This window comes from Lactuca sativa, chromosome 5 (assembly GCF_002870075.4).
Source record: "Lactuca sativa cultivar Salinas chromosome 5, Lsat_Salinas_v11, whole genome shotgun sequence".
Lineage (NCBI taxonomy): Eukaryota > Viridiplantae > Streptophyta > Magnoliopsida > Asterales > Asteraceae > Lactuca > Lactuca sativa.
In genome coordinates, this window is record NC_056627.2 from 8,933,804 (window position 1) to 8,958,551 (window position 24,748).

The window sequence follows — 24,748 nt, forward strand, 5'->3', positions numbered from 1 at the left end:
TGCGCGTCAAGGAAGGCCCTGTCATAAAGAGAGACGACGCGCTTTTGCGCGTCGTCTATAGACGACGCGCAATTACGACACACGTTTACGACACGCAATGCGTATCAAGGAAGCCCCTGTCATAAAGGAAGACGACACGCATCCGCGTGTCGTAACCTTACGACACGCGTGTTAATGACACGCAATGCGTATCATTAAAACCCCTGTCAAGAAAGGCCATGTCATAAATGAAGATGACACACATTTTTGCGTATCGTAAATGTAAATGTTTAAAAAATATATATATTCATATCTTTATTAATTTTTAAATCATAATAGAAATAAAATACCATATACAAAAAATACAATAAATTGCATAAAATTTAATGTCATACAATTCTATTTCTTACAATATATAAATTTGCATTCATCTAATCTACTCTTTGTTTCATACTAACAATTTAAATAAAGAATGCAACACTTGCATTTGTAGCATCTTATCTCTTTCAGCTTGAGCTTTCTTTTCCTCTTCTAACTCCAGAGCTATTCGCTTTCATCAACCCAAACATTCTTATCAATATAGCCCTTGTAAACAGCCCTTAAGTGAAAAGCACACCTTCCATTATCGCCATATTTTCCCCATCTTCAAGCTATAAAACCAAAAATGTATTGATTAAATTAAATCAAGAAACTGTCATAAATATATGAAAAAAAAGAAAAAACTTGAAAATTTACCTGACTAGCTCAAAATGTTAGCTTCTTATCAATGTGTTCACACATGACATTAGGTTCGAATTTGATTTCCTGAATGACAAGGCTAATTTAGGAAAATACATATATATATATATATATATATATATATATATATATATATATATATATAGCATTATAAGTAATACAATAGACTAAAAGGCTGACCTCAAACAGTTCTATTTCTTCATCGGGAGCAAAGCCTGTGAGCTCATTTAGCTTTCCCAGCATCTCCATTGGCTTTCCGCTACTCTTCACAAAGAGCATTCCAAGATACCTCGATACCACATTAAACCAGATTGAGGTGGTGTTTCTTTTTGAGTTAATGAGTTAAGCACTTAATATGGATAGTTATATATGTCTCTTTCTTTTTTAATTAATCTATGCAAAATCACTTAATGGGTTAAGCCAAAAAACCTCACTTAATAAATGAAACATGTTGCATCTTCCTTTTATAAAACCAGACCTATCACAAATTATTGAGGTTGAAGGTGAAAATGCAGGATGATTTTGAAAAAAGGGTGGTCAACAACAAAATATAAGCTTGTGATGATTTTAAAATATTTAAATTAGTCTAATTTCCTATAGTTATTTAAAAGGGGTGAGTGAACAGTTGGGCATATGTCTAATTTTGGTCCCTGTAATACATGATTAGTAAGTAACTTAATCTAGTAAGCTATATCAGTTTTCTTTTTGACTTTTTGACTTAATGTAGAAAGAACGTAGGAAACAAAAACATACAGATGCTATGATGTTGACACCACTTTCTTCATCTGGATCTTCCATTAACTTTTTAATGGATGGAATTTCCTCAAGAAGATGAATATAAGTGGCCCCACCACCAGGCACAATACCCTCATCCATGGCTACATACGTGGCATTTTTTGCATCCTCAATTCTTAGCTTTCGATCTTCTAGTTCCATCTCAGTGTAGGCCCCTACCGATAACCAAAATTCTTTCAATTCATTATATATATACATTATTTTAGTCATAATTAATAAATAAACTGACCTTGATAATGGCAACACCACCAGAGAGTTTTGCAATTCGTTCACTGAGCTTTTTGGAAAGATAAGAACTATCTGTTTCAGAAAGATCTTTCTTTATTTGTGAAATTCTTGCTTTGATTTCAGCTTTCATGGATGGATCAGCTACAATAGTTGTGTAATTACTTGTTATAGTTAATTTTTGTGCAATTCCAAGCTGATCAGAGGTTGCATATTCTAGAGATAAACCCAAATCTCTAGATAAAAAATCAGCTCCTATTTTAACATGATAAATGTCAGCAGAAAGGTGGCATAAAATAAGTCTTCAAAATGTAATATATGAAATATTTAAATTGTTACAGAATTACCTGTCATGAGGGCAATATCTTGAAGTAAAGCTTTCTTTCTTTCCCCAACACCAGGACATTTCACAATAGCAACCCTAAGTAAACCTTGATTTTTGTTAACAATTAGGGTTTCAAGAACTGAGATTGAGATATCTTCAGCAAAAATGAGCAAAGGGACACTTAATTGAGTACACTTTTCTAGCAATGGGACAATTTCTTTCACAGATGATATCTTCTGATCTGTTATCAGGACTTTAGCATTTTCAAATTCCACAGACAACTTGTTCTGATTTGTGACAAAATGAGGAGACATGTATCCTTTGTCGATCTGTAGGGAAAGTATTCCTGAATAGACATTAAAATATGAAAATGAAAAAGATAAAAAGAATGTATGAATAAAATATCATAAGATGTATTTCACTTGATACCTTCATTCCTTCTTCAACAATCATAGAAGTTTCACTTGATGAAGAAGATTCAATAGAAATTATTCCATCATGACCGATTTTATCAATGGCTTCAGCAATTAATTTCCAATAAATTCATTATTTCCAGTAGAGATGGAAGCTATGGCTGTGAACAGGAAGAAAAGAATCTTTAGAGTTTAGAGAATCTCATGGAAGAAAACACTAAAATGAAAAGAAATTTACCTTTTATATCATCTCTTTTGCTGACTGGAATCATTTTCTTTTTCAAAACTTTGATCAATTCTTTGAGACAAACAATTTTGATCAATAAGAACATTGACCACAAATCAAATATATCCTAACAGTAAATAGGGGAAGAAAACAAGCATACTAGCAAAGACTAAGACCAGGACCGAGTCGAGAAGTACTAACCATCGTAGATGTCGAGGAGTGTTGGAGGGATTATGGGGAATCAGATAAGGTCGGCGGAGAAGGAAACTTAACAGATGAAGAGGGTGACAGTGGGATTACGAAGAAGCAGCTCCATCGAGCTCACCCTAGCACCGAATTTGAATGGAGAATGCGAAATCTTGCTTGGAAGGTGACGGATTACCGACGTACCATAGCAGAATGAAGACGGAGTACTTCCACGATGAAGAAGTCAACGTTTCAGTTCATGCATCATTATCTTTGTGTTGTGAGAGAGATTACACTAAGAAATTGAAAGAGGATGCGATGAAATGATGAGTGGGAATAAACCCTAAAATCGGATCGACAAATTTGCCCCTGAAATTTGGTTTGCTGCGCCGCTCTCATTATCTTCGGATGAGCCGCCAGTGATAACCCCGACACCAGAGGACTCTCTGACATCATCTCTACCACTGCTCGTCTCGACGTTAACGATGGCAGAGGGTCGACGATGGCGGAGGGTCGGCGATGGCGGAGGGTCGACGACCATGAAAGAGCACATAGCGGTGGCCGGAGTGCGAGGGGAGTAGTTGGCGGTCGATGTGGGGAGGGGAAAGATGTATCGTCGATTGTGGGGATAAAGAACGATGCGTCAAAAAGTGCTTAGGGCAAAGAGGGAAAGAGGGAAGGGAAAGCGGGCTTTTCTAATTTTTGGGTTTTCTTTTCCCACTAACAACTAAACAACCCGTGTTTCATTAAAAAATATAAAACGACATGTCTAAATGATGCACATTTTATAATAAGCGCCCTCCGTGTTTTTTTTCTGACACTAATTTTAGGGTACGCAAAAATGCGCGTCTGAAATCCTTAAAATTTTTACAAAGTTGACATTATTTTTAGGTTACCCACTTTTGCGTATCATAAATTGCGCGTCGTAAAAGGCTGTTTTTCTAGTAGTGACTGAAGTTAATATCATATCAAAATATCTAAATAAAACTCCCAGGAATAAACTGCAACGGTGGTGTGTGCCATGCCATCAATCCGAGCTCTTCCCCTTGCTTGAAGAAGTACCTAAAACCAAAACTGAAACTGTAAGCACAAAGCTTAGTGAGCTCCCCAAACTACCACATACCATACAATAACATCTAAAGCACATACTGGGCCTTGCCCACTGCATCGGACCAAAAATCCGAACTAACTGGGGCCTTTCCCCCTGCATCGGACCGAAGTCCAGAAACTGCATCGGAACGAATTTCGGACTAACTGGGGCCTTGCCCCCTGCATCAGACCGAAGTCCGACTAACTACATCGGACCGAAGTCCAGACTAACTGGGGCCTTGCCCCCTGCATCAGATCAATGTCTGGACTAACTGGCTGAACATGGCATAGCATAATCATAACTACTAGCATAAACACATATACTGCATACTGCATCGGACCGAAGTTCAGAACATATAACACAAAAACATGCTTGAATCACAAAGACATCAAGCACACTGAAGTACTGCATCGGACCGAAGTTCGGAAACTACTGCTAACTAGACGGATTGGCATTGTGGCTGTAGACTCGTTCCTACTGGAAGGAACACTCACCTAAACTGCTGAACTCGACCGATAACCCTCCGACTGCTAACCAAAAACTCTCTGAAATGCTGCTCCTCTAGCTCCCTGAGCAACCAATATGAATAACAACACTTAGATTAACTGTCCTCCCAGGGTCAACTAAGTCAACTTTGGTCAAAGTCCTAGCCAAAGTTAACCTTCCTGATTGACTCTACTCGCCGAGTCCACCCGTCGACTCGTCGAGTTCTTATACTCAGATGACTCCCATAACACGACTCAACTCGTCGAGTCACCTAAGGACTCGTCGAGTTGAACGATCTTAGAATTCTGTGTTGACCAACTCACTGAGTCGTCAATCAACTCACAGATATGAAGCTTAACCAGAAGAGGTTGGGGTTCTACGACCTGACTCACCGAGTCTAAGAACAGACTCGCCGAGTCCAAGGCAATCTTCAACAGACTCGCCGATTTGTTCTTCCAACTCGTCGAGTCCACCCAAGGAACTCGCAGAGTCTCTTCAGTCCTTTATCCATACAGAGGATTTTTAAGCCATGCAGGGGCTCCAAACTTTAGATCCACACTTCTAGGGCATAACCCCCACGTAAAGTTGAAAACTTCACGTGAAACCAAAGAGTTAAAGGTCCAAATCACTCTAGGGCTAGGGCTTAAGACAAATGGGCTTTAACAACAACTCTTTGACTGATGCTTTATGACATTCCAGACCAACATAGATCTGAAGTAGCAACCTCAGGTCTAAACTCCAAACCCAAAATAGATCTCAAACCTACCAAAATGGCCCCAAATCTCATACATGAATAGATTTAGATGCACAAGAGGGAAGGTAACAGCTTTTTACCTCCACGATGTGCCCAAACTGAAGTAGATTTTGGATCTACACCACTCTCTTGATGCAAGCCCTTTTGATCTTCAAGTTTCTTCCACTAGAAACAACTTCTAAAGCTTCAATCTCCCTCCAAAGGCCTCAAACACACGATCTTAGGGTTTTCTGGTTCTCAAGGCCAATAAGGAGGCCGAGGGAAGGACACAAAATCCTTTAAATAGGGTGCAACCCTCGAGATTAGGGTTTTTCTCATTCCAGCACCAACTCATCGAGTCCATCTTCCGACTCGGCGAGTTGGTCACTTAATTTGCAACCCGAAACCCGCACCGACTCGGGGAGTAAGTATACCTACTCGTCGAGTCCCTTCTTCAATTTACACTTTAAGCCCTTAACTCAAACTTCTGAAATTTGGGATATTACACACAAAGCATTTATGCTTACAGTGTTATATGTTATGTGTTTAAGGTACTAACGCGGATCGTAGGAAGGCACCGACATGATCCATACACACTGACAGAGGATTGTATTTTCTGATCATGGGATATGTCTTATTATGATGACATCTGTTGAACATGAGATTTTAGAATATTAAATGAGTTTTATGTTGTTTGAAAAATGAAGAATTGTTTTAAATTTTCACGTCGTTACAAGTTGGTATCAGATCCTTGGTTTGAGGGATTCAGATGCACTTTCGGGCGTGTCTGAGCTCAAACTGAGGATTTGAGAAAGTTTTTCATAAAAAGGAACAATTTTTCTAAAGAGTAAAAGACTTTGAGAAAAGCAGAAAGGAGCAGTGTGTACGATTAGCCACCGCCGTACGGTGATTTCCCAAAATACCCTTACGTTATGTGCTTTGAGATATTATGTGATATGCTATGCATGCTAGAGTAGGCTAGGTATTCATATCTAGGACTACAGTGGCCTGATTTGCGATGTCGTAGCCTAGGAGATTACAGCTACTATGAGATACTTCGAGAGCGAGTAGGTAGCAGTGAGGAGTTTATGAGTGGCATACTGGAAACACCGGATTAGTGAGCAGTCCAAGTAAGAATCCTTAGGGTACTAAGGAACAAGTAGGGTTGAGTGATCGAATGCGAGGATGCTCGAGTGGGTCTCTGATTCTATTTGTGTTGTGTTTCAGAGACATCATGGTGAGTACGCGCCGCACTAAAGAGAGAGAAGCAGTGACAACGATGAGGAGATTTGCAAGATGATTCATGTGTAGGTAGCTGCGGCCATCCAAGCTGAAATACCAGAGATGTTTGGGTCTATAAAGACCATGCTGATTGAGACCTTTGACGAGTGGTACGCTGCTCTTACTGTTGATGCTGTTGTTGCGGCCACCACAGCCGTCGCCGCTGCCAGGCCGCAGGGGGGTGACACGTTGTTGTACTGAGAGTTTAGCAACACGAAGCCACTAGAGTTTGATGGGACTCAGGATCCGATAGTTGCGAGGAGATGGATCTATGAAACTGAGGGGTGCTTCTACACGTGTTCATGTCCGGAGCATCTGAGGGTACGGTTTGCGCTGAACCAGCTTTGCTTGGGAGCGAAGGACCGGTGGAAGTTCATGAGGGTGGATTTCACTTCTGCAGAGCTTACCGCGGTGACCTGGGAGAGGTTCACAGCTATGTTTCGTGATGAGTATGTTCTTCCGGTGGAAAAGGAATGGTTGGCCCAAGAGTTCTTGACCCTCAAGCATGGTACTGAGTCTGTTATTACGATTACCAAGATGTTTCATGAGAGGGCGATGTTTTTCCCCGAGCATGTGTCTTCTGAGCAGGCACGCACGAGTCGATATCTAAACATACTAAGGAGGTACATTCACGAGTTCATTGCGAACTCGACGTACCGGACATTTTCCAAGCTCTAGGAGAATCCTCAGAAGAGGGAGATCAAGCTCGAGACTTAGGCCAGGGAGGAGGCGGAGTCTCAGGGAAGGCATCGGCGACCGACTCTGTCCAAGCTGACAGCCAAGCGGGCAAAGCCCGCCGATTCGAGAACAGGGAACCATAGGGGCCACAATTTTGGTAAGTGCGGCTAGAGTCATGAAGGGATTTGTCGAGCAGGGTCTTGCTACAATTGTGACAAGGAAGGGCACATGGCTAAGGATTGCCCCAAAGGATTTGCAGTTTGCTTTCACTGCAACCAGACCGGCCACCAGAAGGCCGAGTGTTCGTAGCTGTGGGGGTCGACGTAGGGAGCACCACAAGGATCTTCCCCTACTGTTCTACGGGCTACCGAGATTCGGTTAGTGAAGGTCGAGGCACCGAAGGCTCGTGGGAGAGCCTTGCAGTTGACAGCGGAGGAGGTCCGCGGGGTGCCCGACGTCGTGGCTGGTATGTATTCTTTTATCATTTATTGCCGAGTTTGAGATTTTGTGCTAATATTGTGGTGTGTTTACGTACTTTTCTTGTGAATTTTTTACCTGATTTGGTGTTATTTGACTCGGGTGCGAGTCGATATTTTTTGTCATTAGCGTTTAGTCAGCACATCAGTATCTGACGAGAGGCGTTGAGTCGACCTCTGCGAGTTTCTATAGCTGACGAGCGAGCGTTATATGCTACTGATGTTATTTGAGGATGTATACTTGATATCTTTGGTGTTGAGTTTCTGATAGATCTAGTCTCGATCGCGATGGGGGGGGGGGGGCATTTGTGTTATTGTACGCATGGATTGGTTGAGCTGATTTGGAGCTATTATAGACTGCAAGCGCCAGATGGTGACGATACGAGACCCTAGTGGGGGAGTACTTACGGTGTATGGAGAGGGTACCCGATCGGGGTCAGCTTTTTGTTCGGCTGCCAGAGCGAGACAGAGTTCACAACAGAGCTGTAAATGATTCATAGCCTATGTGATGGACACACGAGTGGCCGCAAGGAGGCCGAGCTTGGTTGATGATGTACCAATAGCGCGTGAGTTCCCGAATGTTTTCCATGAGGAGTTTCTGGGAGTGCCTCCCAAGAGGCAGGTGGAGTTCCGCATTGATTTGGTTTGGGGGGGTAGCGCCTATCGCCTTGCGCCACCAGAGATGCAGGAGATATCTTCACGGCTTCAGGAGCTGTTGGGGAAAGGATTTATCTGGCCGAGTAGCTCACCATAGGGAGCACCAATTCTTTTGGTCAAGAAAAAGGATGGTTCACATCAAATGTGCATTGATTACCGGGAGTGGAATAAGTTGACAGTCAAGAACCGTTATCCATTACCAAGGATTGACCCTGTTCGATCAGTTGCCAGGAGCATCTTGGTTCTCCAAGATTGACTTGAGGTCTGGATATCATTAGATGAGAGTGGGCGATGAGGATATCTAGAAGACGGCAATTAGGACTCGTTATGGGCATTACGAGTTCGTGGTGATGCCTTTTCGGCTCACCAATGCACCGGCATCATTCATGGATCTCATGAACAAATTGTGCAGGCCGATGTTAGATCGATCGGTGATCGTGTTCATCAACGATATACTAGTGTACTCAAGATCCAGAGAGCAGGATGAGGAGCATTTGAGAGAGATTCTCGGAGTTTTGAGATCAAAGAGGCTTTACGCTAAATTCTCCAAGTGTGATTTCTGGTTACGAGAGGTCCAGTTCTTAGGGGATCTCGTCAACCAGAATGGGATATTGGTCGATCCGTCCAAGATTGAGGCTGTGATGAGATGGGAGGTGCTGAGATCCCCCACTGAGATCAGGAGCTTTTTGGGATTGGCCGGCTACTATCGGAGATTTATCAAGGATTTCTCCAAGATTGTCGTTCCTCTAACCAGGTTGACCCGGAAGGGCATGACTTTTAGTTGGGGTCCAAAGCAGCAGGCTTCATTTGAGGCGCTTCGCCAGAGATTATGCAAAGCCCCGGTGTTAGCCCTTCCAGATGTGATGACGAGAATTTCAATTTTTTTTTTCATTTTTCAACATAATAAAAATCATATATTATTCCCTAATCTCATGTTATCAAATGTCATCACAAATAAACATATCCCAGAATCTCAAGAAAACATAATCTTTTGTCAGTGTGTACAAATCATGCCGGTGCCTTCCCTTGATCGTCGCTAGTACTTGAAATACATAACACATATCACGATAAGCATAAATGCTTAGTGAGTTCCCCAACATACCACATACAACACATATTAGCCATTTGAGGCTATAACTATGTATGAACCACTGGTTAATGTGTCTCAGTGGGACCCTCCAGTCCCCTAACTCTGTGGACCCTTTGGTCCTAACTCTGTGGACCTTCCGGTCCTAACTCTATAAACTTTGAGTCATACATAGCATAAATCACATAGAAATCACATCATACAAAAGCATACAAGATACTTTGTCATATAACTCTAATTACCACACTAGGTAAAGTATAATGAGAAGACTCACCTTGGGAAATCTCAAACAGTCTCGAACTCGGAATACTGATCTAGCCTCCGCCTAATCACATTAATAAATTACTCTAAATCAATAACGGCTCTCAAGGCACAACAAGTCTCTTACTATAACTTCTAGAAGGGTAAAAGACCATTCTACCCCTCAACTAGTCCAAGGGTCCACTGGTTGATTAAACCCTAAAAGTCAATTGAAGTCAAAAGTCCACACTAACCAGACTCGTCGAGTTCATGTGACTACTTGGCAAGTCCATACGAGTACTTAGATTCCTCCCAAGGTCACACTCGACTTACTGAGTCACTCACCTAACTCGTCGGGTCACCAATGGTCACGAATCGCGGACAACCTGATCCGAATCGTCGAGTCTACCTATGGACACGGCGAGTTTCCCCCATGCTCATGCTCAATCGACCCTCTGAGGTCAGATCTGCTTCACCAACCTATAGATCTGGCCTCCTAGAACCCAAAAGTCACATAAAGGTTCGACCTTTAGCTCCATGCATCACACTATCAACTCTATATGCTAAAATAACCCTCAATATGATAACCTAGGCTCCAAACTCATAAAGGATTGCATAAAGCTGAAGGATACAGACTCTCTGGACCTCTCATGGTCCAGATCTGATAATATTGTCACAAGGGGACATCACAAACACTAGATCTCTACTAAAAAATGAAGAGAAGAAACCCTAGATTCATGAATTCTATTACCTAAATGAAGATAGGCATGAATCCATACCTCCCACAGCAGCTCAAAACGAAATGATGGTAGATTTGAGTCCCTCAAGTCAGCCTAGCCGGAAATCCATCCTTCCCCTTGCAAAAACACACCAAAGAATGATGAATTAGCCATTCTCTTGCTCTATAAGAGCTCTTTCCGCTCTCTAGGGTTTCTTAGGGGTGTTGTGGCCGTAAATGAAGGCCCTAAGGGCCTTTAAATAGGCTCCAAACCCGGGCAATTAGGGTTTTCTTTGTCAGCAACGACTCCTTGAGTCCGATCATTAAATGTGTCAAAGGATCCCGACCCTACTCGACGAGTTGAAGCACCAACTCGTCGAGTCCCTCCAAAAATCCAAAAAAGAATATTTAAAGTAACATACCCGTAAATCCGGATGTTACAATTCTCTCCCACTAGCATTAGACTTCACCCTCGAAGTCTTTGACCGTAAATAACTATGGATGTTGCCCCTCATATCCGAGTCCGTCTCCTAATATCCTTTACGATGCTACCACTAGACCTGAACCAGAGGCACCTCCTTGTTCCTTAGAACCTTGACCTTCCGATCCAAGATCGTGATCGGCCTCTCAACGTAGTTCTGATGGGTTCTTAGCATTCTAACACTTCCTAAGTGTACATGCAAACCTAATAAACCTTGGATCTATGTTTGTCTAAGATTCATGCAAAATTGATTTCCAAGGTTCATGATTGTATTTAGCATACATGGGGAACATTTTAAATTAAATGAAGGATAAAATAACATACCTTGTTGATTTTGATTCCTTAAAACCTTGTGAGCCTAGCACCCTAAGTGCGATGCCTCAAATGCTTCACATAACACCAAATGCTATGGAGTAAACTTGAAGAGAAAGTACAACACTCAAAAATCGGCTCTAGGCCTCAAGTATGCATGTATAGCCGATTTTGGGAGATGTCACATGGTGTATATAGTGTGTTGCATTAGGTAAAACCCTAATGTAACATGGCTCTTCATTTCCATGATCCATGGATTAACTCCATGGAGCATCCTATGGCTGGAACCCAACTTGATAATCCATGGAGCCTTTTAGCCCACTATATAAGTTATGGATGATTTACATAATCAACCCATATATTTAATTAGTTATCTTTTGATCACTCAATTAATTCTAAATTAATTCTTGATCAAACTAATTAAAAAATATTATTAATACATCAAAACTTATAATATATTAATAAACAATAAGTGTTATTTCTCTCATTTAGTTTATCCAATGCATGGTGCCATGCAACCCAAATGGACCATGCCGGGTTGGGTCAAGTACATACTAGAAATAGTTATGGACTTAGACACCTTATCCAATAGTCTCCCACTTGGATAAGTCCAATAACTATATCTGCAAGTATGACTTCAGGAACTGATCGACAATCATAGCTCTTTCAAGGTCTCTCAGAACTGAGAAGATGATGATACACCATTTAAGATAAGTGATCGTATAATCCTCTGTTCTAGATATCAGCCGAACAAATACATGGAACAAAGTCTTTCTTATTGTCCAGCAGTTTGTTTCCCGATTTCTGATTTGTTTGACAAAGAACTTAATTGAACACATCAACTTAGTTCTGACCTGGCCCGGTACATAGGTCAAAAAAGTCATCAAGGGGCCCAGATATTAGATTCTAATCCAAGAAGGAATAGATAAACATCGACTCATATGCTTGTTCTACTACTTGGTAAATTACACATAAAAGTACGTTTTATAACATCGAATTTCCAATGTATTTTCGTACAGTCAATGCATAACCAACTCATAGGAAACAAATCATATCTCTAGGTTTGAAGACTTATATGATGTTACCGTCTCACGATCACTCGAGATAGATTCCATGAAGTGATACCAGTGAGCGTGGGTTGATTCCAATACTCAGAACTTATGAGTACTCATGAAGTGTTGTCCTAAAACTTGACACCTACAACCAACTTCATGACAGTCTTAGTTCATAGCTACTTCCAAAATATGACCGATTGTGGAAAATTTGAGTAATATGTAAAACAAAACATAATATTCTGGAGGTCAAAACATGCAAAAGAAATTCTAGTAAAGTTTGACAGAAGATAGCAACACTTTACTCATAAATAAACACAACTTTTATTCATCATCAAATGTCAATTACACTTTACAAATTTCCAAAGTTATCTAACTACTAAAACTAATATCATCCATTAGCCCTATGCTCCGAGCATGCTGAAGATGCTTAACTCGACTTAGTCCCTCCATGACTTGATCCGCTGGGTTCTCAGTTGATGATACCCTCTTTGCCACGAGGATTACTTCTTCTATGCGATGTCTGATAAAGTGATATTTTATGTCGATGTGTCTGGATCTCCCGTGATTCCTTGGTTCTTTAGCTAAAACAATAGCACTTTCACTATCACATAAATTTTCCATAGGCTCCTTTATAGTCGGTAGAACCCCAAGGTCTCCAATGAAGTTCTACAGCCATATTGCCTCTTTTGTTGCCTCGCTCGCTGCTATATACTCTGATTCACAAGTGGAATCAGCCACTGTCTACTGCTTGGAACTCTTCCAAGTGATTGCTCCTCCGTTTAGCGTAAATATCTAGCCTGACTAAGAGCAGAAACTATCCCTATCAGTCTGGAAGCCAGCATCACTATACCCTACAACTCTCAAGTCATCACTCTCACCGAGGGTAAGGAACCAGTCCTTAGTCCTCCGTAGGTACTTGAGGATATTCTTTACCGCAGTCTAGTGTTCCTTGCCAGGGTTCCTCTGATACTTGCTAACCATGCTCAAAGCAAAGGCTACATCAGGTCGAGTACACGTCATAGCATACATGATCGATCCTACAGCCGAAGCATATGGTACTCGACTCATTTCTGCTATCTCAGCCTCAATACTCGGGCTTTGAGTCTTACTCAATCTGGCATTACACTCAAATAGGTACTCTGACTAAGTCTAATTAGTCTTTTACTCTTGTCTCTCAAGATCGTTATCCCTAGAATATAGGCAGCTTCACCTATGCCCATCATAGAGAAACTCTTCCCAAGCCAGGACTTAACTTCCTGCAGACTTGGGATGTGATTTCCTATGAGTAGTATGTCATCCACACACAATACCAAAAAGCTAACTATACTCCCACAAGCCTTGGCATATACACAAGATTCATCTTCACTCCTAGAAAAACCAAACTCTTTAACTTTCTCATCAAAGCAAAGATTCCATCTGCGAGGTGCGTGCTTTAATCCCTAAATGGATTTATCAAGCTTACACACTCTATTAGGGTACTCTGTATTGGCAACACCCTCTGGCTGACTAATGTAAACATCCTCAGCCAACTTTCCATTAAGGAAAGCGGTTTTGACATCAATTTTCCATATTTCATAGTCATGAAATGCAGCTATGGCTAACATAACCCTAATAGACTTAATCTTGGCTATTGGAAAAAAGGTCTCATCATAATCAACTCCTGAAGTTTGAGAGAATCCCTTTGCAACCTAGTCGTGCCTTATAAGTGTGTACATTACCATCCATGTCGGTCTTCTTCTTGAAGATCCGTTTGCACCCTACAGTCTTACGACGTAGTACATTCTCAACCAAGTTCCAAACTTGATTGTCATATATGGACTGTATCTCGCTATCCATTGCCTCTTTCCACTTGGCTGACTCAGGGCCTGCCATTGCTTCCGCGTAACTGTTAGGTTCATCCAGCCCTACTAGTGTCTCATCACTAATAAGTGTATCACCTTTCGCAGTAATATGGAATCCATAGTAATGGTCAGGTGCATTCCTAACTCTCGTGGAATGCCTCAGAGGTACAGACTCGTCAATTGGTTCAACAGGAGTTTCCACCTCCTGTTGAGTGCTAGGGTTTGAAGTTCCTTCACCACTTGACTCTTGAATTTCTTCAAGGTCAACTTGCCTCCCACTGTTTCCTTGGCTTACGAACTCTCTTTCTCGAAAGACAACCCTCCTAGCTACAAAGACCACATTCTCACTAGGTCTGTAGAAGAGGTAACCAAAGGATTTCTGTGGGTAGCCGATGAAAATACACCTCTCACTTCGAATTTCGAGCTTATCATGAGTCTCGCGTCTCACGAAAGCCTTGCAACCCCAAATCTTGATGTGGTCTAGTTTGGGTACTTTACCAGTCCGCATCTCATGAGGAGTTTTGTCAACTTTCTTTGTAGGGACTAGATTAAGGATATGGGCGGCAGTCTCTAAGTCATATCCCCAAAATGAGATTGGAAGAGAAGCTCGACTCATCATGGAACGAACCATATCCAACAAGATTCGATTATGCCTCTCAGCTACACCATTCAACTACGGTGTCTTGGGAGGTGTCAATTGTGAGACAATCCCACATTCCCTAAGATAGTCGAGGAACTCTGAGCTAAGATACTCACCACCTCGATCGAATCGAAGCATCTTAATGTTCCTGCCCAATTGATTCTCGACTTCCTGTTTAGACTCTTTAAACCTTTCAAAAGTCTCTGGCTTATGCTTGATTAAGTAGACATATCCATATCTACTGTAATCATCAGTAAAGGTCAAATAATGACGATTAGCATCCCTTGTGGCATGTTTGAAGGGTCCACACACATCCATGCATAGGAGATCCAACAAACCTTCACCCCTCACACAAGAAGCAATGAAGGGAGACTTTGTCATTTTTCCAAGTAAGCATGATTCACAACTATCATCTGACTTTAGATTAATGATTCCAAGACCTCATCCTTTTGGAGTTGGCCTATACGTTTCTTGCTTATATGTCCAAGACAACAATTCCATAATGATGCTTTATCCAAGTTAATATCATTTACAGAATCAATACACAATACATTATTTCCTAAGTTATCTACAACAGATACAGTTTCATACACACCATCACAAGGTAATGCTTTAAAATAAAGAACATTATTAAAGAAGCATTAATAGAACCAACTTCATTATCAAATGAAAAGTTAAAACCTTGTTTATACAATGCATGAAAGGAAACAATATTTCATGCCATTTCTGGCGAGTAAAAACATTTATTCAAATCTAATCTAAACCCACTACTTAGCGATAAAGTATAAACTCCAATCTTGGTGACAGGTAAAGATTTCCTATTCCCCATGATCAAGTTTATTCTCCATGCTGCACATTCTCACTTCTTCTGAGTCCCTGCAAATCAGAACAGATATGCATACCGCAACCGGTATCAAGGACCCAAGATTTAGAATAGGGTGAGTTATTAGATAAGATAGTGTAAATACCTGCATGTTTGGGTTTAACTTTCCCATCCTTCACATCTTGTTGGTACTTTGGGTAGTTCCGCTTCCAATGTGCCTTTTCATGGCAATATAAGCATTCAGCCTCTTTTGGGTCAGTAGAAGGAGTGACGAAACCTTTCTTGGTTCCATTTGAAGAGGAGCCTTCAAGGGTCTTACCCTTGGTACCCTTCGAGGGACTCTTCCTCTTCTTACCCTTCCCTTTCGCGATTGGCAAGACAGGGGCCTTTGAAAAGTTCATTGAATCTCAAAGAATCTAGGAATTTCTAAGAACCAATCAAAAGCCTAATATTTAATATTTCGGTTTTCGTGGTGGAAATTGGTGAATCGTCATTCACCTACCTTTCAAATATGTTATAGCTTGGATTACGGCATACCTCTTCTAAGTTATAATATATTGTGATTGGGTCCTAGCCTTAATATTACATTTGGGTGTTTTATTAAGGATTCTCTCAATATCTAAACTAATCTTTTCCTTTCTTTCAGATGTCTTCAAACAATGTTGCTTCTGACTCTAACCCTAATAGCTCCTTTACCCTTATGAACTTGTGTGGGAAAGTAACTTTTGATGGCTCAAACTTCAATGAGTGGATCAGAAACATCAGGATGATTACCCGCTACGAGGACAAAGAATATGTCCTTGACAAGGAGCTTAAGGAGATTGATGTGACCACTGCAACTCCTCAGGAGATCGCTGACTTTCAGGCACATGAAAGGGATGCTACGAAAGTGGCATGCATCATGATGGCCACGATGACAGCTGAACTCCAAAAGTCTTATGAGGATTTCTACCCTTATGAAATGCACCAAGATCTGATGGAAAGATACCATCAAAGTGCACGAAAATAAAGGTATGAAATCATTAGCTCCATGATAACAACCATGATGAAGGACAGGGAATCCGACACGAGCCACATGCAGAAAATGCAAAGGTATGTGGATCGATTGCTGAAGCTTAATGTGAACTTCCCTGACGTGCTTGCAATAGATATCATTTTGCACTCCTTACCATCGTGCTATGATCAATTCCGCATGACATATCACATGAATAAGGAAGAGGTCACACTCAGCAAACTTCAAGGACTTCTCAACACCGCAGAAACAGGTCTTAAGAGGAAGTCGGTTGTTAACACTCCTACTCCAAACTCTACTCCGGTTTTGGCAATTGGGAAAATTCGAGGGAAGAAGAGAAAGAGCTCTTCTAAGGGTACCAAGGCTCGGACCCTTGATGGCTCTTCTTCAAGTAGAACCAAGAAAGGTTTCGTCACTCCTTCTTCTGACCCAAAAGAGGCTGAATGCTTCTATTGCCATGAAAAATCACATTGGAAGCGGAACTCCCCAAAATACCAGCAAGATGTGAAGGATGGGAAAGTTAAACCCAACCATGCAGGTATTTACACTATCATTTCTAATAACTCATCCCATTCTAAATCTTGGGTCCTTGATACCGGTTGTGGTATTCATATTTGTTGTGACTTGCAGGGACTGAGAAGAAGTGAGAATGTGGAGCAAGGAAGAATAAACTTAATCATGGGGAATAGGAAAGCTTTACCTGTCACCAAGATTGGAGTTTATACTTTATCGCTAAGTAGTGGGTTTAGTTTAGATTTGAATAAGTGTTGTTATTCGCCAGAAATGGCAAGAAATATTATTTCCTTTCATGCATTGTATAAACAAGGTTTCACCTTTTCATTTAATAATGAAGTTGGTTCAATTAATGCTTTCTTTAATAATGTTCTTTATTTTAAAGCATTACCTTGTGATGGCGTGTATGAAACAGTATCTGTGGTTGATAACTTAGGAAATAATGTATTGTGTATTGATTCTGTTAATAATAACTTCGATAAAGCATCATTATGGCATTGTCGTCTTGGACATATAAGCAAGAAACGCATAGGCCAACTCCAAAAGGATGGAGTCTTGGAGTAATTTGCCCTAAAGTCAGATGATAGTTGCGAATCATGCTTACTTGGAAAAATGACAAAGTCACCCTTCACAGGCTCGTGTGAGAGGGGTGAAGGTTTGTTGGACCTTGTACACACGGATGTGTGTGGACCATTCAAACATGCCACAAGGGATGCTAATCGTTATTATTTGACTTTTACTGATGATTACAGTAGATATGGATATGTCTACTGTTGGACCTTGTACACACGGATGTGTGTGGACCATTCAAACATGCCACAAGGGATGCTAATCGTTATTATTTGACTTTTACTGATGATTACAGTAGATATGGATATGTCTACTTGATCAAGCATAAGTCAGAGACTTTCGAAAGGTTTAAGGAATTTAAACAGGAAGTCGAGAATCAATTGGGCAGGAACATTAAGATGCTTCGATCCGATCGTGGTGGTGAGTATCTTAGTTCAGAGTTCCTTGACTATCTAAGGGAATGTGGGATAGTCTCACAATTGACACCTCCCAGGACACCACAGTTGAATGGTATGGCTGAGAGGCGTAATCGAACCTTGTTAGATATGGTTCGTTCCATGATGAGTCGAGCTTCGCTACCAATCTCATTCTGGGGGTATGCCTTAGAGACTGCCGCCCATATCCTTAATCTAGTCCCTACAAAGAAAGTTGCCAAAACTCCTCACGAGATGTGGACTGGTAAAGTGCCTAAACTAGACCATATCAAGATTTGGGGTTGCGAGGCTTTCATGAGACGCGAGACTCATGATAAGCTCGAACCCCGAAGCGAGAGGTGTATTTTCATTGGCTACCCACACCAATCCTTTGGTTACCTCTTCTACAGACGTAGTGAAAATGTGGTCTTTGTAGCTATGAGGGCTTTCTTTAGAGAGAGAAAGAGAGAGAGAGAGAGAGAGAGAGAGAGAGAGAGAGAGAGTTCATAAGCCAAGGAAACAGTGGGAGGCAAGTTGATCTTGAAGAAATTCAAGAGTCAAGCGGTGAAGGAACTTCAAACCCTAGCACTCAACTTGAGGAGGAAACTCCTGTTGAGCCAATTGACAAGTCTGTACCTCTGAGGTGGTCCATAAGGGTTAGGAATGCTCCTGAGCATTACTATGGATTCCACATTACTGTAGAAGGTGATACACTTATCAGTGATGAGACACTGATAGGTCTGGATGAACCTAGCAGTTACGTGGAAGCCATGGCAGGCCCTGAGTCAGCCAAGTGGAAAGAGGCAATGGACAGCGAAATAAAGTCCATGTATGACAATCAAGTTTGGAACTTGGTTGAGAATGTACCAGGTCGTAAGACAGTTGGGTGCATATGGGTGTTCAAGAAAAAGACCGACATGGATGGTGAATTACACACTTATAAGGCTAGACTGGTTGCAAAGGGCTTCTCTCAAATTCCTGGAGTGGACTATGATGAGACCTTTTCTCCAGTAGCCAAGATTAAGTCTATTCGGGTTCTGTTGGCCATAGTTGCATTTCATGACTATGAAATATGGCAAATGGATGTCAAAACCACTTTCCATAATGGAAAGTTGGTTGAAGATGTTTACATGAGTCAGCTAGAGGGTTTTGTCAGCAACGAGTACCCTAATAGAGAGTGTAAGCTTGAGAAATCCATTTATGGATTGAAGCAAGCACCTCGCAGATGGAATCTTTGCTTTGATGAAAAGGTCAAGGAATTTGGCTTTTCTAGGAGTGAAGATGAGTCTTGCGTGTATGTCAAGGCTAGTGGGAGTATAGTTAGCTTTTTGGTGTTGTATGTGGATGACATACTACTCATAGGATATGGCATCCTAACCCTGCAGGAAGTTAAGTCCTGGCTTGGGAAGTGTTTCTCTATGAAGGACCTAGGAGAAGCTGCCTATATTCTAAGGATAAGGATCTTGAGAGATCGGAGTAAAAGACTAATTGGACTTAGTCAGAGTACCTACTTGGATAAGGTGCTGAAGAGATTCAGCATGCAAGACTCCAAGAAAGGAGAGTTACCCATCCAGAGTAACACCAGATTGAGTAAGACACAAAGCCCTAGCACTGAGGCTGAGATAGCAGAAATGAGTCGAATACCTTATGCATCGGCTGTAGGATCGATCATGTATGCTATGACGTGTACTCGACCTGATGTAGCCTTTTCCCTGAGCATGGTTAGCAGGTATCAGGCGAACCCTGGCAAGGCACACTGGACTGCGGTAAAAGAATATCCTCAAGTACCTACGGAGGACTAAGGATTGGGTCCTTACCCTCGGTGGGAGTAATGACTTATGAGTTGTAGGGTATAGTGATGCTAGTTTCCAGACTGATGCAGATAATTTCCACTCTCAGTCGGGCTGGGTCTTTACCCTAAATGGAGGAGCAATTTCTTGGAAGAGTTCCAAGCAAGAGACAGTGGCTGATTCAACTTGTGAATTAGAGTATATTGCAGCTAGCGAGGCGGCAAAGGAGGCGATATGGCTGAAGAACTTCATTGGAGACCTTGGAGTTGTACCAGCTATTAAAGAGCCAATGGAAATTTATTTGTGATAGTGAAAGTGCTGTTGCCTTAGCCAAGGAACCAAGGGATCACGGGAGATCCAGACACATCGACAGAAAATACCATTTTATCAAACATCGGATAGAAGAAGGACTCCTCATGGCAAAGAGGGTATCATCGGATGAAATCCCAACAGATCCCCTCACGAAGGGACTGACTCGGTTTAAGCATCTCCAGCATGCTCGGAGTATAGGGCTGAAGGATGATATTAGATTTAGTAGTTAGATAACCTTGAAATTTGTAAAGTGTAATTGACATTACATGATGAATAAAAAGTGTTTTATTTATGAGTAAAGTGTTGCTATCTCTTGTCGATCGTTTACTATATTTCTTTTGCATGTTTTGACTTCCAGAATAATTTTGTTGGGTATAACATATTATTCAAACCTCAACAGTCGGTCATATGTCGGAAGTAGGTATGAATCAAGACTGTCATGATTGGTTGCAGAGGTCTAAGGTGTTGGACAAGGCTACAACAATCATGAGTGCTCATAAGTTCTGAGCATTGGACTCAACCCACGCTCACTGTAATCACTTCATGGAATTCTATCTCGAGTGATCGTGAGACGGTAATATCATATAAGTCTTCAAACCTAGAGATATGATTTGTTACTTACAAGTTGGTTATGCATTGATTGTACGAAAACGCATCGGTAACTCGATGTTATAAAACGTGCTTTTATGTATAATTAAATGAGTGGTAGAACAAACATATGAGTTGAAGTTTATCTGTTCCTTCTTGGATTAGAAGCTGATATCTAGGCCCCTCGATGATTTTGTTTTGACCTATGTACTAGGCCCGGTCAGAACTAAGTTGATGTGTTCAATTAAGTTCTTTGTCAAACAAATCGGAAATCGAGAAACAAACTGTTGGACAATAAGTAAGACATTGTTCCATGTATTTGTCCGGCTGATATCTAGAATAGAGGATTATATGATCACTTATCTTAAATGGCATATCAACATCTTCTCAGTTCCGAGAGACCTTGAAAGTGCTACGATTGTCGGTCGGTTCCTGAAGTACTGGAGTTATAGTTATTAGACTTATCCAAGTGGGAGACTGTTGGATAAGGTGTCTAAGTCCATAACTATTTCTGGTCAGTACTTGACCCGACCCGGCATGGTCCATTTGGGTTGCATGGCACCATGCAATTGGATAGACTAAATCAGAGGAATAACACTTGGAGATTATTAATATCTTATAATTTCTAATATATTAATAATATTATTTGATTAGTTTGATCAAAGAATTAATTTGGAATTAATTAAGTGATCAAAAGTTAACTAATTAACTATATGGGTTGATTATGTATATCATTCATATCTTGTATAGTGGGCTAAGAGGCTCCATTGATTATCAAGTTGGGTTCTACCCATAGGATGCTCCATGGATGCTCCATGGGAGTTACAAACACGGTTCATGGAAATGAAGAGTCATGACACATTAGGGTTTACATAGTGTAACCCTAGATGTGTCAACACTATATAAGGATCCCATTCTCCACCAAAATCGGCTACACATAAGAAACTAGAGGGCTAGGCCAACTTCACGAAGTGTGTATTCTCTCAAAAGTCTTTCCAAGGGCATTTGGTGTTGTGTGAAGCATTTGAGGAATCACACTTGGGGTGCTAGGCTCACAAGGTTTCAAGGAACATAAGCAACAACAAGGTAAGTTATTCTATCTTTCATTCAGTTAGAAATTGTTCCCCATGTATGCTAGATAGGAATATAACCTTGGAATTCAAATTTGCATGATAATTAGACAAACATAGATCCAAGGTTATTAGGGTTGCATGTACACTTAGGAAGTGTTAGAATGCTCAAAACCCATCAGACATACGCCAAGAAACCCATACAACCCTACTGTAAACTTTGCCTCGCTCTAGCGGCGGAACGTAAAGCTGATTCGGTTCTAGTACCCTCTCCGTACACCGTGAGCACTCCCCCACTAGGGTCTTGTATAGTCACCAACTGATGCTCGCAATCCTTAACAGCTCTGAATCGACTCAACCAATCCATGCCCATAATAACACAAAAATATCTCATTGCAATCGGTACTAGATCTATCAGGAACTCAACACCGAAGATCTCGAGTACACATCCTCGAATCATATCAGTCTCATATACCGCTTGATCGTCGGCTATAGAAACTCGTAGAGGTCAACTCAACGCCTCTCGTCATCGGGCGTTGCATAATGTAAGCATAAATACTCAAACTCAGCAAAAAAAATAAAAGAATACATACTAGCAACAACGTCGGGCGTTGCACGGACCTCCTCCACTGTCAACTGGAAGACTCTTCCGCGAGCCTTCGATGCCTCGATCTTCGCCGGTCGAATCTCGGTAGCTCGTATGGTAGCAGGGGCAGATCGCTGTGGTGCTCCTTGCGCCTCCCTCGCAGCTGTGGACACTCGGCCTTCCGATGGCCAGTCTGGTTGCAGTTAAAGAAAACTACAAATCCCTTGGGGAAATCCTTAGCCATGTTCCCCTCCTTGCCACATTTGTAGTCTGACCCTGCTCGACAAATTCCCTCATGACTCTTGCCGCACTTACCATAAGTGCGGCCCCTCTGGTTTTCTGGTCTCGAATCGGCGGGCTTTGCCTGCTTGGCGGCCGGCTGGGACTGAGCCGGTCGCTACTCCCTCCCCTGAGACTCCGCCTCCTCCCTGGCCTGAGTCTCGAGCTCGATCTCCCTCTTCCGAGCATTCGCCTGAAGATCGGCGAATGTCTAGTACGTCGAGTTCACCACAAACTCAAGAATGTCCCTCCTCAATACACTCAGATATTGACTCACGCGTGCCTGCTCAGGGTAGAACATCGCCCTCTTGATAAACATCCTGGTAATCGTAGTAACAGACTCAGTACCCTGCTTGAGGTTTAAGAACTCCTAGGCTAACCGTTCCCATTCCCCTGGGGGAACATACTCATCACGAAACATAGTGGTGAACCTCTCCTAGGTCACCGCAGTAAGCTCTGCAGAAGTTAAATCCGCTGTTACGAACTCCCACTAATCCTTCGCTCCCAAGCGAAGCTTGTTCAGCGCGAACCGTACCCTCAGATGCTGCGGACATGAAATCGCGTAGAAGCATCCCTTAATGTCGGAGAACCATCTCATCGCAGCTATCAGATCATGAGTCCCATGAAACTCTGTTGGCTTCGTGTTGCTGAACTCTCGGTACAGCAACGAGTCACCCTCATGTGGCCTGGCAGCAGTGATGGCTGTAGCATCAGTAAGAGCAGTGTACCGCTCATCAAAAGTCTCGATCAACGTGGTCTTTATTGACCCAAACATCTCCGATATCTCAGCTCGTATGGCCGCCACCACCTCCTCATGAATCATCCTGCGGATCTCCTCATTGCTGACACCGTTCCTCTCTGGAGTGTGGTGCGTACTCACCATGATGTCTCTGAAATATGACAAAAAAAATCATAGACTCGCTCGAGTATACTCACAATCAATACTCCACCCTACTTTTTCCTTAGCATCCTAAGGATTTTTACTTGGACTGCTCACTGATACGGTGTTTCTAGTAGTACGGGCCCTATACTACCTTCCACAACGCATCGATATTCACCCCAAGTCCTCCTCCTAGGATCCCAAATCACAAGTACTATATATCTCGCAAAACACAGGTCACTGACTGATTGTATACACGGCTCTGCTCTGCTTGTCTCAAAATCATTTACTCTTTTGTTTTTAAAAAAATTGTTTATTTATGAAAATTTCTTTCTCAACTCCTCAGTTTGAGTTCAGATTTCCCCAAAGGTGCATCCGAATCCCTCAAACCAAGCCTCTGATACCAACTTGTAACGACGAGAATTTCAAAAACAAATTTTCATTTTTCAACACAATAAAAATCATATAATATTACCAAATCTCATGTTATCAAATGTCATAAAAAATAAACATATACCAGAATCTCAAGAAAACATAATCTTGTCCCGGTGTGTACAAATCATGCTGGCGCCTTCCCGTGATCCTCGCTAGTACCTGAAACACATAACACATAACACGGTAAGCATACATGTTTAGTGAGTTCCCCAAAATACCACATACAACACATATTAGCCACTCGAGGCTATAACTTTGTATGACCCTCTGGTCAGTGTGTCTCAGTGGGACCCTCCAGTTCCATAACTTTGTGGACCCTCTGGTCCTAACTCTGTTGACCTTCCGGTCCTAACTCTGTGGACTTTCCGATCCAAACTCTGTAAACTCTGAATCATACATAGGACAAATCACATAGAAATCACGTCATACAAAAGCATACCAGATACTCTGTCACATAACTCTAATTACCAGACTAGGTAAAGTATACTAAGAAGACTCACCTCAGGAAATCTCAAACAATCTCGAACTCGGAATACTATTACTATAATTTCTAGAAGGGTAAAAGACCATTCTACCTCTCTACTGGTCCAAAGGTCCACTGGTTGACTAAACCCTAAAGTCAACTAAAGTCAACACTCCACACTAATCAGACTCGTTGAGTTCATGCGACTACTCAGCGAGTCCATACGCGTACTCAGATTCCTCCAAAGGTCTCACTCGACTTACTGAGTCACTCACCTAACTCTTTGGGTCACCAATGGTCACGAATCACAGGCAACCCAATCCGACTCATCGAGTCTACCGATGGACTCGGC

General features: G+C 41.7%; 1 protein-coding gene across 1 annotated transcript; it reads right to left on the reverse strand.

The window, feature by feature from the left end:
- Positions 1–1,713: 1,713 nt before the first annotated feature.
- Positions 1,714–23,501, reverse strand: LOC111918715 (chaperonin 60 subunit alpha 2, chloroplastic). Its single transcript, XM_052771494.1, is given in 6 exon segments — positions 1,714–1,992; positions 2,085–2,391; positions 2,492–2,592; positions 2,595–2,636; positions 2,714–2,828; positions 23,154–23,501. Coding segments are annotated over 6 exon segments (1,191 nt in total). The 3' UTR covers position 1,714.
- Between the last annotated feature and the right edge of the window lie 1,247 nt (positions 23,502–24,748).